We start from the raw sequence: 14,963 nt of genomic DNA, 5'->3' as shown, positions 1-14,963 counted from the left end.
TAAAATCATAAAATTCCCTTTTCTTCAACAAATTAGCATTTAACCTCCATCTATAATCTACCTTTAGTTCTTCTTCCAATAAGAGAAAAATGTAAAGGTGAATGATCTGATAAAACCCATGCTTGATAATCCACTCTTTGTACTCTATATTTAAGTTGTGCAGAAATATAAAAACTTATTTATCCATGAATATGTTTAAATTGAAAAGAATAATAATAATCTTTCATTTGGGTGTATTTTTCTCCATATATCCACTAAATCCATATCTTTCATCAAATCTGTTACCTTTTTTGCTACCTTATTTTTCATCATTCTGTCTCCTGATCTAAATTTCCTTCCCAATATAACTTTTCCCTTGGCATTTATTCATGAAGACATCTTGCATAAATTTGCCATTATCTACATTTGGTGCATATACATTCTTTAAGGTCCATTATTCCGAATAAATCTGATAATTCTCCCCACTGCATCTATATTAATATACAACAATTTAAACTGATAAATTGTTATTAATTAATATTGCTGTACCTCTAGCCTTATAATTAAAAGATGATGTTCCTATCCCATCTTTTAAAAAATTTTTTGATGCTTGTTTTCTGTCAAATGTGTTTCCTGTTAAAAAAAAGCGATGCCCGTTTTAATTTTTTTCTATATAAACTAATAATTTTTTCCACTTTATTCAATTTTGAATCCCATTAATGTTAATACTAATAAAATTCAAGTTATCACCCATCTAAACTCTCATAAAATCCAATAACCGTCCAACTTTCCATCTCTACTCTTCCCACATCCAAAATACTAACTAAATATTTCTTAATACATTTATTAAATTTAGAAAAAAAAGAAACAAAGAAAAGAACAGAAAACCTACCGCCCCCATCCAAGGCGTACCTTATCAACAGTACGTCTTTACACCCTTGATCTATAGGAGTTGTGATCGAAAACCATACCCGCCCACTAGATTCCGCAGAGACCAGGTTCATACTCTCACCTAACTCCCACGAAGTTATACTATCTCTTATGCCTCAAATCGATTCAAACTTACAATGATTGTTTTTTTTTTTAAAAACAGATCTATCAGGTAAAAACTGTCCTCGCTAATATTCTCCCTCCTCCTAAAACTTGTATAATTTCATTATACATTCCCACCTGCATTCTTTCCACTTCCTCTCTCTGTTCAAATATCTCCCAGCTCTTGACCCATTTTCTAAAGTGTTAACAATCTCCTTGAAATTCAGTTACCCATCAAAGTTTGCAGAATCCAACGTTGTAGAAATCTCTTCATATCTTCTCCTTTGTCGCCTTCCTTAAGTCCAACAATTTTTATATTATTTCTTTTACTAAAATTTTCGGACATATCAATTTTTTAATTGTTCTTGTTGCAGCCACCTCAGCTTGAACCTTCTTCATTTGTTCTTTAACATGCTGAATTTTAAATTCATTACCTTTAATTTTTGCGTCCATTGCTTCAAATTTTGTTCCATTTGTGACAGCGTTCTCACCACCTTCTTCGTAGAATCCTTATTTTCAATTATATCCTCACTACATTTTTTAACTTTTATTGTTAACTGTAACAAAGTTTTCTGAAAAGAATCCATATACTTCATTTCAGTTGTAGATATATAAGACTCCTTTATTTTCTCTTGTTTTTTGGCCAAAACTCTATGTTCAACATACATTTCTTCTTCTTCTTCCTAATCCTCTTCTTGATTGCAGGAGCTGCAGGCTTCTTGAGCGTTTTAAATTGCCTCCTCTTTTTGTGCTCTGAGCATGCACATCTCCTCGCACATGTGCGGTGTCACTTCTTCACCCATGGCAGTCAGCCATCGTCAGGGGAATCCTTGTACAGCAATGTCCATGGTCTCCCCAGCTCCAGGTCTGTCACCACGGGCACCTGCCTTCTGGAGAGCTCCAGGATCTTTCTTCAAGGTGGCCTCTCTTCTTTATCAGCTTCTTTATCTGTTCAAGTTCTTGAAAAGTAACAAGTCAATTTACTTTTCTTAGGTGGCATTGTATATTGTTTTGTAGGCCTTCAATAGCTTCCGATTCTATTTTCTTGCAGTCAGTTCATGCTTCTTAACTCTTTTTAAAAACTTTTTTGGAGAGAGTAGAGAATTCAAGTCTAGCCCCACGTCATCACGTGGCACACCCCTCCCCTCTCCTTTTCAATGGTACATTCCCCCAGGCCTTGGGATGAGTCTAATTGAAACAAAATTTGCTCAGACATCAAAACACTCGATGGCATCAGACTTGCATGAAGTAGGTTGGGATTGCATTAGCCATTTATATCTATATCTGCTTATAGGACAGTGGAGGGTTTAAAGTCATAGCTCCCAAGTTTAAATTCCAAAATGTGTAAGACATCATTTGAATTCAGTTCTTTTTAAAGATATGATAAAACTTCAGTCAATTAGAATCGTGAATTTGTAATTGCACTAAGATTTCAAAAGAACCACAAGTCACAGAAGTAAGGAAGTTTATTTTTGAACTAGGCCACAGGGAGACTCGACCCTCATACCAAAGTATTCACATTCACTTTCAGGAAGCTGCCATTTGTGATTCAGGAAGGCAGATAGTATTATAATGAGTAATTATAGCCTTAAGTGCAATTTCTACATCATAAGAATGGATTTTTAAAACAATCAATAGAGAAAGTAATAAAATATGGCACCTCTGCTTCTCAGAAATAACAACTTCCAAAAATATGGCAAAACTTTCCTGGTCATTGAACAGGACATGAAACAAACATTGTCACTAAGCTACTTAAGAAATTAGGAGAAATAAAAAGAGAATATAATGGAAATACTTAATAAATCAGGCAATATCTATGGAGAGCACGTCAATGATCTTTCAATATAACTAAGACCACCCAACTCCTAAAATTAATTCTCCATCTCCTGAGATATGCTGCCTGACTCAATGAGTATTTCTAGCTTCCACAGTGATTTATTTCAAAAAAGTTATGACAAATGGCTAAAAGTTTAGTCAAAGAGGCAACTTTTAAGATTGCCGTAGAAAAGTACAGAGGTTTAAGGAAGAGATGCTACAACTAAAGGCCTTGATAGGGAAGGATTGTTGCTAACCGCGTTACAAATGTCACAAATGCAAATCCAATCAAAGAAGCATTAAAGAGATCTTAAAATGGTAAAATCTGTTGAACTGATTTGCAGAAGTACAAAACAAAATTTGATATGGAGCTACATTAAGATTGAAGAGTGAACAATTATTGGACGCAAAATAATTTACATGAGCAATTCAAAAGACAAGGTTCAAAGGCACTGAGATTTAAGGGGAGAATTCCAGATGACACAAATCCCACCAGTATTATAATTTAAAAAAAAGGCTGAATATACATGATTTTCAATGAGCTAACAAATGCTTCACTCAATCACCATTATGTATTATGGGGGCAGAGAACAAAAGAACATTCAAGGATAAACAGGTAACTTCATATGTCTGGTGAGTGAATTGTGTAGTATTATTTTATTCAGCATGATGGACTGAAAACTGATTTTTCCACAAATGAAGTAAGGAAATGATTAATAACTATTTATCAGGTAAATTCAGTAATACATTTTTGGAAACTTGCCACTTGTGGTCAAGACATAATTTTTACATTAGGGATACACAAAATGACAACATTTTTGCAATTTACCTAGAACATCATTGCAGGGAACATGAAAGGTGTGTCATGGGGTAACTCTTGTTTTATCTCTCTGATGGATGATATACACGCAAGATATTTACATTCATCCTAACCTACTCCTCGGTTGCAGACTCTGTGGAAATAGCTGACCAGCACAGTGCACCAGAAATGGGGATTCACCACCTGTTGAGAAGAAACAGTGGAGACAACCCTACAGGACAGTAACCACAGCAGCGAACCAGTGAGGGGCTCAGCGGCTAAAGGACCAACACAGACAGCAGATGATTTGCGGTCGAGGGACCAGCATGAGCTGCTGGGGATTGGCTTATGTGAACCAGGTATCAGAACAGTGATTTGAGAGGGTGCTGAGGGCAAGAAGGGATCTGAAAGACCTCAGGTGCTGAAGGCCTGATCATAACAGCGATTTGGATCTGGACTTGGGTTGCCAATGGATAGAATAGGGGTCCATGCGTCGGCAGAGGCTGTGGGAATCCTGGAGATTAATCCACGGACAGTCAGGGACTCTCTTTTGCTTTTCTTTCTTTCTTACTATAAGGGTGTTGGACAACACTAATGGCGACTCATCAGGCAGAAAATAATTTCATGTAATATTATATGTTCTGTACTATTACATGACAATAACGGAATCTTGAATCTTGAGAACCCTCCAACCTTTTATGCCACTTTAAACCCACTTTCAATCTGTAGACCCAAGGGCTGAATGATTCCACTGAATTCTGAGATCAGTGATAAATTGACTCTGGAAATTCCAATGAATTGATTAAAGTTAATTGAAAAATACCAAAATGGATTCAAAGCTTGTCTGCCAAATTGAAGCTGATAAGCTTATGTACTAAATGTTAAGGAACAAACACATCACAGTTAAGGTATGTACCAATATGCACAGTTATTTATATGCACAAATTCTTACCTTCTCTGTGAGAGGAGTCACTGCACAACTTTAACTTGCATGCTTTAACTGTTCCATTTTTGCTCTCCTTACTGGTTTCCTATCAACAGAAAATGAACACAGGAATAATTCTTCCTTTAAAAACACCAGTGCAAAAAAAACTGGTCATCTGAAAACAAGTCATCTTCACAGTAGTTCAACTCTTCACTGTTAACTAGACAATTACATACTTCCTGAAATAAGGAGACCAGAAAGGCATGTAGCTCCCTAAATGTGGTCTCACCAAGGTTTCTGCATATTCTTTTGAGTCTTTCCTACTTTTATCCTCTATTTCTCTTGCAAGTGGTCAACCATTTGTACAGAACATAATAAACAGTAACAGAACTAGCCCCTTAAAGCCTCTTCCATTACTGAGATCATGGCTAATATCCCACATTAGCAACTGTTTCTTGCACTATTCCCATATCCTTTAATTTACTTAAAAACAGGGAAACAACATTCCATATTCAATGTCAACTGGAATTTCCTCATACAAATCCATGCAAACCATTTTTTAAATTATATAGTGCCTTATCCAGATACAAGACAATCAAAAGCATTTTATAGTCATTTAACAGTGGAGTAGTGGTACAGTTTCTGGACACAGATCCAGAATTGAGAATTTGAATCCAACAACAGTAGTAAATTTTAATTCAAGTAATGAAATATTTAAATGCAAAAAAACTCATTTGGATATGAAAAGCCATGCAAATAATACCGTTATAAAAATAAATCTGATCGATTAGTCCTTCAGGTACGAAAATCAATAGTCTTACTTAGCCTGGCCAATATGAGAGTCTGGCATCAACATCTTAACTGCCTCCCATGCATAAAAGCAATTGGGGATGGAAAAGAAAACAATGGTATTACCAGTAAGGTCCCAAAAATGAATAGAAGTCCTTCTAAAGAATAAGCAGCGTTGAACTTAAAAACAATTTACAGGCAATAACCTTCGACCAGCTCCACTCTATTGTACTGAGTGTTGACTGCCAGATAAATATTAGCCAAGGCACATTGAGAATTTCATCTTTATGTGGTCTGTAGGATACATTAATTCATGAGCATAGTAAGCAAAACCTATCTTATCTCAAAATGGTTACCTTTGAATAGTAACATGGAATTAGTTTAAGTTCTATAGTCAAATTACTGAACCAATGAAGAGATAACTGAGAAAATCTATCAATATTGCAGATTTTGTTGCAAACAAAAAATTGCTGGAGATATACACATAATCAGACAGCATCCATAGGTAGAAACAGATGCTGCCTGACCTAGTGAATGCCTTCAGCAATTCTTTGATTGCTCAAGGTTCGAACATCTGGAATCTTTGTGCTTCTCTATTGTAGATTCTGTTGTCAGGTCATCGTCTTGCAGGCACTAAATTAGGCTAATGGACACAACTGAACAGTATGCTGTAGCTTACCTGTCTCCAGCAATGCTTTGGGCTACAAGTACAGGTTATGGACCTTTCAACATCCTTGCGCTCAAAGACACGAACACGCGCACAGGTCATCATACGGTCAAAATACCAGTACACCGGACCCTTCTCATCAACCTTGAGAAGGAATTAAAATAAGAGCAAAATTAAGGGAAATTACAATTGGCATGATATATGTATTATTTCATTATTTATTGTTTAAAAACCAGTCATCTACTGTGAAATATTTCATATCTGAATGTTTAATAATTATAAATAACAGGCATATTGCTGGAAGAGATTTCAAAATCAGTCAGATTAATTTAAATTACACAATAACTATAACCAATGTTTGTTATCCATGAATTAACATTGTTAGTTTTTAACCTTTGGGGAGCAATCCTGCTTTACCTTCAAAGAACAAAGTTTTATTCAAACTGCTCCTATGGACAAAGCTATTTGGAGCAGCTGCAAAATACCTGACTAAAATTCGAAAAAGGAATCTGATGAACCATACAATTAGATATCCAATGTGGGGTCATGAACAGATGGCCAATCTGGTTTTCTTTGAAACTACAGGTGTATATGACATGTGCTAAAATTTCAGAACTTTTGACATACTTGATTTTAAAGGCTGACACTGAATCAAATTCTACAGAGAATTATTTATTTTGTTTAATACTGTCCTTTCATAAATTACTAGAGTCAAGAGTCACTAAAAATCTTAATTTTCTGATAATACAAATCAATGAAAGTGGTAAACTGCAAAACCAAAATGCAGAAATTGAATACTCTTGGGAGTTTAAAACTATTACATAGTTCCTTTCCTTGATATGGTTTTATCAAATATATTTTGTGTAAACTAATATAGTTACTACTACTTAGAAAAATCTGATCAAACAACTAAACTTTTACAGTGACCCAAATAATCCGTAGGTGTGATTTTATTATTTAATTCTGTGCTCACAGCAAATACAAGATCCGATCTGCAGATTATTTTCTTGGAAATTTCGAGGTTTACTTCTTCAACAAGAGAACTACCTTCGCCATTTTGCCACATGACATCTTGTTGGCAATGTGCTCATATGGCTTTTTTTTTCAAATGATCCTGATCCACAAATATAAGGGGATACCTTCCGCTCATATCATGCATACTTTTCTAGTTTCCTTGCGGTGCTTCTTACATATGTAAACATTCCAGAGTTAGGGTTCCCAACGTGTATGTATTTTTGCCCCAAAAACCAGTTCTCAACATGGGTCCTCTATGTTAAAGACTTCTCTCAGCACCTTGGAAGTTAAATAAGGTCCCCATGCAAGTCCTCAACAACATACCCAAGCCAATACTAAGAACACTTATACAAAAGGTATATAAATAGCGGTTAGCTTAACAATGCTTGAAGCCATCATGAGGGAATAAATAGCGAGACATCTGGATTGTAGATGATCTATCAGACAGTAGTATCATGGATTCAGAAATGTTTAATTAATTTAATAGAATTCTTTGAAGATACAACAGGCATAGTAGACAGAGAGGAACAGGTGGATGTTGCATTATTGGGTTTCCACAAGTCATTTAACAAGGTGCTGCATAATAGACTTGTGCATAAGGATGGATGGAGATGGGACTAACAGATTGGCATGATAGAGGTAAAAACACACCAAAATGCTGTCCATAGGAGACAAAAATATATTGCCGATATTTCTGGACTAAGATTCAACTAAGTTGATTTCACACAGATGAGAAGGAACCGCTTCTCCCAGAAAGTGGAGGATGTGTGGAATTCTATGTCCAATGAAGCACAGAGAAAGCTTCTTTAAATGTACTGTTCATACAGATTGATCATTTTTTTAATATATGGGAATTAAGGGGTTTGGAGAATGTGTGGGTAAATGAAGCTGAATTTAGGTCAGATCAGGCATGGCCTTATTGAAGGATGGAGCAGGCTTTATGAGCAAGATGCCTTACACCTTCTCCTATTTCTTATGTCCCTCCAAATTATCTGCCCCCAATGCCTTTATTCATCTATCATCAGATCACCTCAAACATTCCATTGTTATCTCTCGATTTAACTATTCAAATGCATTCCTAATCTGTTGGCCTCCATACATTTTAAGTGTCCTGAAACTCCCAAATTCATAATTTATCATTCTTGTACTCAAAAACTCACTAGTTCCTAGTTAAACACTTTAACTTCAAAAATAATATCCAAGTTTTCAGACTTCTCCAAAGTCGAGGGTCTCCTTATTTCTGATCTTCTTCAGCTCCATAACTCTTTGAAATACCTACAATCCAACATTCTTTCATTCAATAAAATAAATGTTTATAAACATTCCTCCAATGGCAACAATGCCTTGGTTATGAGAACTCTAAGCTCTGGAGTTCCCTTCCTAAAATTCAATACTTTCATAATAAAATGCATATTAAAACCTGGGTCATTTACTTTGATAGGTGACAACTTTGTGCAATAATATCCTTGTGTTATGCCATTTTACCAAACAATACTCAAAAACCAATTGCCACATCTAAAACTGCAAATATCAGCAACTATAAGCATTTTTCTTCAGTTGGCTAACCAGGTTGGCCAATGTTATGTAAAAACAGGAAAATATTGCTGCATAACAATGGTAATTCTGAATGATCATGGAGATACTTCATATAATTTACAACCTACCTCAGAGGGCTTTGGTGAACTTGTAGGAGTTGACTGTACTGTTTGCACTTCAGTGGATCCAGACTCATTTGGACTAAGTGGAGATTGTGGTTGGGACAAACAGGGACTTTTGTCAGCATGGTAAGATTCTAAATGAGGCGCAATGTAGACTGGCTCAGGGTCCACCTCTCCCTCTTCACGAACCCACAGCGGGTATGAACGTACAGGTTGTTCTGGCTCAGGAATAGCTGCAGGGAAAAAGGGGGAAAAAATGGAGAAAGGTTATATTTTGCCCTCAGTGAGAATACTGGGCATTTATTAATGTTTGGTTTTACAAACATTTTTAAGGATTCTCTCAGGTCTTGATTCCACATGCATTCCACTGGGTTTAAAGGATTCTTGGTGCAACAATTAACAGTATTAGTGTCCATCTATCAGAAGATGGAAGATGGCAATTATGACAAATATTAAGAACAACAGTGCAATATTTTACATTTGGCTCTTTTCCCTATTGTTTCATCCTTTAAAAGTTTCAAAATGCCAGAATTTATACATTTTTATTCTTCTTTTGTTTCATTATTGGTCGATCATCAGGCATGTGAATGAGCTAAAAAAAAAAGTGAAAGAGCTGAGCGCTTGCGCGCGAGGCACACGGCAGGGGTCAAGGAGTTGGGGGACAGCACTCCACATTTGGAAAATTTTTTGAAAATTCACTCAAAATTACCAGTTTCAAGCCTCTTTTATTGAATTTCAAAGTAAAAAAAACAAACATTACAAAATAATGTGAATATGTCACTGTATACTAACAACATTTTTATTGACTGAAAATTTTCAACCTTACAGTGATTTGTCAATTTATTATTTTCCTTCTTCATCCCTTTTTGTTACTTTCATGGTGTGTTCGCTGCTTTATTCCACCTTGTTCCTGGTTACAATGATCACTTGTTTTTTTCTTGACTTTCAAAAAAATTGCTGGCTGCCGCTGATTACCGACACCTCCCCACTGAGGCCCTGTTCTTGCCGAGGCCCCAAGGTTCCCGCCGCTGCCCGGGAGCCCGAGGTCCGCTGCTCCCCACCTGAGGTCTGTCACTCGCTGCCAAGAGCTCAAGGTATGTCACTGTTTGCCCAGAACCTAAGGCTGCTGTTGCCACCGGGAGCCCGAGGTCCGCTGCACTTCTGCTCAAAGGTAGCAGTAAGAAGACCTATGGGCACCAATTCGAGCTCCTGAATGTGGAAATCATTCAAAAATGCGGAAAATAGATTTAAAAAATGCAGAAATCTGCAGAAAATACACATGCCTGTACCTCAGATTTCTGGTGGCCTTCATTTTACATTTATTTTTCAAGAACCAGACAAATATTTCTAATGAAGACAGAAAAAAGATGACTGATGCTCAAATCGGAATAAAAAATCCAGAATCTGAATCTAGAACCTGATGTTCATTACAAAACCACAACTCCCAACATTTGCCTAGACAACACCACTGCCTACTTGGTTTCTTGTAAGGATGCCATCTTTCTTTGTTTCTTTGTCACCGCTATATCTTCTCAAGATGAGGCTTTTAATCCAGAACATCCAAAATATCCTTTGTCAGGCAGTTACTTTCCCTTCCACTGTGGTTGATGGAGCATCTCTTGCACTTCCTGTAACTCAAATTTTTGCTCTCACCCCACCTCCCTCCAAGCAGATAGTTTTCCCAAGTCTTCAACTTATACCCTACTAACAAATGCATTCATCATTTGTCATTTCCACCAGCTGCAATAGGATCCCACCACCAACTACATCTTCTCCTCCCCAACCCTTTCCTCCTTCCACACTCAAAGTTTGAACTTCAGATTCATTATTAGAGTACATACAACCCTGAGATTTTGTTTTCTGCAGGCCAAGCAGATTTGGTAGTGCAAAAAACTGTACTCAAGAAAAGTTAAGTTGACAAAGAGAGAAATGTAAACAATCTGACTGTGCAACAGATAAATTTTTTTAAATAATAAACAATGTGCAAAGTAAGTGTCCTCAAATGAGTCTCTGATCGAGTTTGCTGTTGAGTCTGATAGTGGAGGGGTAGCAATTGTTCCTGAACCTGCTGGTATGAATCTTGTGGTACCTACACCTCTTTCCAGATGGCAGCAGCAAGAAAAGAGCATGTTCTAGGTGGCATGGATCCTTGATGGCAGCTGCTCTCTGAAGGCAACGTTCCATGTCGAATTTCTTTGATGGGTAGAGAGAGTTCTGCCTGTGATGTACTGGGCTACGTCTACTACATTTTGCAGGCTTTCCGCACAGAGGTATTGGTGCCTCCATATGAGGCAGTGATGAAGCCGACCAGATCACTTTCCACTGCAAATCTGTAGAAATATGCCACTGTTTTCAGGGTCATACCATACCAAGCCTCCACAAACTTCTGAGAAAGCAGAGGCTCTGACATACTTTCTTCATAACATCTGTGTGATGGGTCCATTAAAGATTCTCTGAAATAGTGACTTCCATGAATTTAAATTTGCTCACCCTCTCCACTTTTGACCCCCTAATGATCACTGGATTGTACACCTCTGATTTTCCCCTCATGAAGTCCACAATCAACTCCTTGGTTTTGCTGACATTGAGTGTGAGGTGGCTGTTACTACATCATTCAGCCAAGTTTTCAATCTCTCTCCTGTAAGCTGATTAATCACACCTGTTTATACAACCCATCAGTCATAGGTATTGTGGTCTGAAGGTGAGGAAATCTGGATCCAATTACAGAAGCCATGTTTTAGAGTTTGCTCATCAGTTCTGAGGGGATGATGGTATTGAATGCTGAACTGTAGTCAATAGAGAGCATCCTGTTGCATGCGACTTTGCTGTCCATGTGTTTCGGGGCCTTGTGTAGACCCAGTGAGATGGCATCTACCATAAACCTTTTGCTGCGGTAGGCGAACTGAAACAGGAGATGATATACTTCAACACTAGCCTCTAAAAACACTTCATCACTATGGATGCAAGTGCCACCGGTCAGTAGTCATTTAGATAGGTTACCACACTCTTGTTGGGGACAAGTACAATTGAGGCCAGTTTGAAACAAGTGGGTACCAAGCCCAGCCAAAGTGAAATGTTAAAGATATCCCTGAATACATTGGCAATTTGGTAAGCATAGGTTTTCATTATTCAGCCAAGTAGTCCATCCAGACCAGATGCTTTCCTTGGATTCACTCTCATAAAGTCAGCCTCAGATACTAACTGAAGAGTGTCATCAGGGGACATAGGGGTTCACAGAGGGCCTTCCTTGTTCTGATGGTCAAATAGGGCATAGAGTTCATCTGAAAATGAAGCTTTGCAGTCTCCTCTGCACTTGATTTGGTTTTGCAGCAGGTTGTGTAATTTAGGCCCTGCCACAGTTGTCGGGTATCCTTTGTTGTTTCCATTCTCATTCAGAATTTCTCCTTCGCCTGGGAGATAGCTTTCCCTTGTGTCTTGTGTAATGTTCCTGATCTCCAGACTTAATTGCCTGTGATCTGGCTCTCATCAGGTTCTGGATTTCATTGTTTATCCAGGGCTTCTGGTTCGGGAAAACCCAGAATGATTTGGCGGGGACACACTCATCCACAGGTGTTTTGATAAATTCTGTAATGGCCCTAGTGCAATTATTCAGATCCTCAGCTGAGTTCTTGAATACTACTCAATCCAGTGACTTGATGTGGTCCTGTAACCATTATTCAGCCTCCTGTGATCACCTTCTAGCTGTCCTGATCTCTGGAGCCTCTCTTTTTAGGCTCTATCAGTAAGAAAGCAGAAGGATCACAGCCAGGTGATCTAACTTTAAAAATGTGGGTTTTTATATTTTATTTTAAATTTCATGCATGCAGTAACTATAATTATTATAATAATAGATAGCAAAAAACAAATTTATCGTATACATAATGGTTTTCATCCCACCCCAAGAAGCCCCTTCCTCCCACCCAACTACCCCCTGAAAAAAAATAAAACACAAAATGAAAAAAAAGCTTTATAGATATAAAAAGGGAAAACAAAATCTTTGGATTGCAGAGAAAGATGGCACCAGTACAAATCACCAGATCTAATATAAACATACAGAGGAGAATCCTGCAGGTCTAGAGGCATAAGAAGGATATCATTATAAATTTAATCCCATTATTTGGGTATATGTGCCAAATTTGTAAAAAACATTAGTACTTATTCCTTAAATTCTAAGTGATTTTTTTTTTCTGAAGGAATATAACTTTGAATTTCAGTACACCACCTTGGCATAGTCAAGGATAAATCAGATGGCTGTAAATCAGGGTCTACTTTTTCCTATCTAATTGTCGCTCAACACATCCTATTGTACATGACTCCACCATTGTTGCTGGCAGTGCATTCCATGCACACACCACTCCCCAAGTGAATAACTTGTTCTTCATCCCCCCCCCCCCGTACTCACTCCTACACGATCATTGCCTCTCATCATCTTAACTCCTCTATCAGATTACCCCTCATTTCCTGTCACTCAAAGGAAAAAAGACCAAATTCACTCAACCTTATCCTCAGACATCCTCTCCAATCCAGGCAGCATCCCCACAAATCTCCGAACCCTCTGTATAACATCAACACAATTCCTGAGGGAATGTGTTTCTTCTTGGTTCAACAAGCTTTCAACCATCATCTTGAACCCCTCATTTACCAGCACAATAGGCATCCAGCCTAACAATCCAGCAAATACTACGAAGAAAACCTGTCAATAAAATTTTAATTACTACTTCTGTTGTCAGGCATTTATCCTGGGCTTCCAATCCAAAAATTCTCTCCATCCTATGCCTTGTTAATATTCTAAAGACACGAAACTTAAACTTTATATATAAAATGAGACAAGAGTAAAACATGGAAGTCTGCAGAAGTAAAAATACAATGCTGGAGCAACTCAGGAGGTCCAACAGCGTCTTATATAGCAAAGATAAAAATACATCACCAATGTTTTGGGCTTGAACCCTTCATCAAGGTAACGATGAAGTTTGCTCTAGAAGTGTATTTTTACTTAACTGTTTTAAGCACTTAAGCAATTCATTCATTCAGGTACCTTTCTGTTTGGCATGGGCAATCATGTCTCTCCCTCATCATGATCTCTGACCCTCCGAATTGTAGTTGCCTCCAATAATCTCCTTCAGTGAAGCTCCAATTTGAGTGTGGAGTTCATGATTATACAAGGAAAAAATACTGAAGTGGTTTACCATTGCCTTCTACTGGATGGGTAACTGTGGACATTGATCAGCATATTCATCTGCCCAATGTTTTGTTTTACAACCATAAATTCCAATTTGTAGAATCTATTTGTAAAAACCATCCACCATCTGCAATCCATGGCTTCACATGACCCTAAATGGGAATCTAAACCTTATCCAAGAATGACCTGTAGGCTATCGGACGGAAGAAGTGCTTTACACCACTTTTTGCTGAGCAATTGCGCAGCACTGACACCAACCCTAACACAAATTTTAATTTTTGGAATATGCAGAATTTGAAGTAAAAAATTTAAATGTCTATCCATATTTTTGCACGTTAATAGATCTATTGTGATGAGCAAACATCTAAATTTGCAAGCAACATGTAAATCTGAAACAATGTGCATAAACAGATCTGCAGTTTCAAATCTATTCTCAACAAAACTATATCCCACTTTCAATAATTGACAAATATTCATGTAGTGCCCACTAACCATATTCAACCACCTTCTTCCTTTTCCTTTTTTTGGCTCTTGGTTTCCATTCATCATCCTCTTCCAAAGCATCATAGAATATCAAATCTTCTCTGAGGGACTTGTTCACTTGCTTCTTCCTTCTTGTAAATGACTTTAGCACCAATACCTTCCGCTTAGGACATTTGCAGCTGAGCATACACTCTGGCTTTCGACAATGTTTGGGTGGCTGTTTCACATGTGCGAGACTGGAACAGATGCATCCCAAGCGACAGAATTCATTCTTACAAAGCGGTACCTGCCTAGTTACCACTTTATGTTTCTTTGAGGATAGCGATCCCTGGAAAATCATGTCAGGAAAATATATTTTCAGTAATACAAAATATGGAAAAGAAAAAATTATCAGAGAAAAACATTGGATGTTGGAAAAGATTATAGAATTAGCCATATCTTGAAAATAAACAGTCCCAAGGTACTTCTCAGGAGATCAATACACAATATCATTTGAATTGCAGGTATGATGACTAAATCCTTAGTCAAATAGACAAGATTTAAACACAAGGAATGTTGAGAAATTGAGATATTTATGGAGTTAATCCTGAAGCTAAAAGTCCAGGCAGTGAAAGTAAATTAAG

At 37.4% G+C, this 14,963-nt stretch overlaps 1 protein-coding gene across 6 annotated transcripts in view; it reads right to left on the bottom strand.

Moving 5' to 3' along the window:
- Positions 1-14,963, bottom strand: part of mgaa (MAX dimerization protein MGA a) — a 123,591-nt gene that overhangs the window by 41,411 nt on the left and 67,217 nt on the right. For all 6 annotated transcript variants that reach the window (XM_069917167.1, XM_069917166.1, XM_069917170.1 and 3 more), the window contains exons 9-12: positions 14,350-14,668; positions 8,685-8,911; positions 6,019-6,150; positions 4,578-4,656 (exon numbers count right to left, since the gene is read on the bottom strand). In XM_069917167.1, the coding sequence (XP_069773268.1) occupies positions 4,578-4,656; positions 6,019-6,150; positions 8,685-8,911; positions 14,350-14,668 (757 nt within the window). The remainder of the gene's footprint in view (positions 1-4,577; positions 4,657-6,018; positions 6,151-8,684; positions 8,912-14,349; positions 14,669-14,963) is intronic.

Source organism: Narcine bancroftii, chromosome 2 (genome assembly GCF_036971445.1).
Source record: "Narcine bancroftii isolate sNarBan1 chromosome 2, sNarBan1.hap1, whole genome shotgun sequence".
Taxonomy (NCBI): Eukaryota; Metazoa; Chordata; class Chondrichthyes; order Torpediniformes; family Narcinidae; genus Narcine; species Narcine bancroftii.
This window is presented reverse-complemented; position numbering and strand designations above follow the sequence as displayed.